This window comes from Priapulus caudatus, unplaced genomic scaffold (genome assembly GCF_000485595.1).
Source record: "Priapulus caudatus unplaced genomic scaffold, Priapulus_caudatus-5.0.1 Scaffold2058, whole genome shotgun sequence".
NCBI classification, from domain to species: domain Eukaryota; kingdom Metazoa; phylum Priapulida; class Priapulimorpha; order Priapulimorphida; family Priapulidae; genus Priapulus; species Priapulus caudatus.
In genome coordinates, this window is record NW_014579119.1 from 14,129 (window position 1) to 15,363 (window position 1,235).

General features: G+C 41.5%; 1 protein-coding gene across 1 annotated transcript in view; it reads left to right on the forward strand.

Moving 5' to 3' along the window:
- Positions 1–522: 522 nt before the first annotated feature.
- Positions 523–1,235, forward strand: part of LOC106818152 (cysteine-rich hydrophobic domain-containing protein 2-like) — an 8,894-nt gene continuing 8,181 nt past the window's right edge. The window contains exon 1 of the mRNA XM_014822877.1: positions 523–677. Coding sequence (XP_014678363.1) covers positions 553–677 — 125 coding nt within the window. The 5' untranslated portion in view covers positions 523–552. The remainder of the gene's footprint in view (positions 678–1,235) is intronic.

Sequence of the window (1,235 nt, forward strand, 5' to 3'; positions counted from 1 at the left end):
CATTGGCATTGGCATTGGCATTGGCATTGGCATTGTTATTGCATCGATATTGTTGAGCTCGTCTTTTTTATTTTACCTGGGTTTCTTTTTAAGTCTTCATCTGCATGGAAAATTAAGAACCTACTTTAAAATCTTAGCCTAAAACAGGTTCTTATGTAAAGGGGTCTAAATGGGAAATTTTAGCCTAACAGTAACATGTTCTTAAAATCTATGTTCTTATACGCGGGTTTTTACTGTATCGTGACACTGACCCGTGTGACCGTACGTCGAGCCGTCTAGATTTGTGCCCAACTGTTGACGGACGCACGGACGGACGATCAGATTCTACAAGCTGCATCTGACTATGTCAGATATAAAGACTAAATATAAGAATATTTTGTTACCTATTCAGTTTCGGTCAAAATGTAAACATTGCGCTACAAGGTTGCGGCACTGGCGACAGAGATGGTCAGATGGTGCGTGCCCGCCACGCCCGCACGGCGCTGTGGCGCTACGGTCACGTAACAAGCGAACGTCTTGTTGTTGGTGTTGAAAAGGAAATGTGTTGCGAAAATGACTGACTTTGATGCGATTTACGAAGAAGGTGAAGACGAAGATAGGTTGTCGCCATCAGATATTGATACACTTGCCATTGTTCCAGATCCAGTAATAATAAGGGGCGCAGGAAATATGACAGTGTACGTATGCGTTTCTAAAGCTAGGCTGACTTCTGTGGTAAACAATTGACAAACTGAGTGATAGACTCCTGATAATGATAATTGATAGAGAAAAGTGGTAGGCCTACACCTAAACAATGCAAAAGGTTGAAAGCTTGTTTCGTCGCTCAATGAAGTCACAGTGTCGACTGTACAAAATTTAATTTTTTTTTAATAGGGTTAGGGTTCCCGGTTATGGTTAGGGTCACAATGCACCTTAAAACAGGAGTTGAGTCCGTACGGACGTGACGACACTGTGACGTCATTGAGCGACGAAACGAGCTTTCAACATTTTTTGCGTAAACAATTAAGAATAAGATGCAATCCACAGGCACTTGGATTTGAAACGTCTCAATAAAAAAAAAGTTATCTAACACGAAATGTATTTACTACCTAAGTCTTAATGTTTCTCTACTCTATGTCGCCTATTATTGCCGATAATTACCCATAAATGCCGGTCAAATGCTCATCTGCAACACACAAGTACACCGCACGCCCGCCCTGTGCACAAACAACATGAATAAGAGAGCAGGTAGGAAA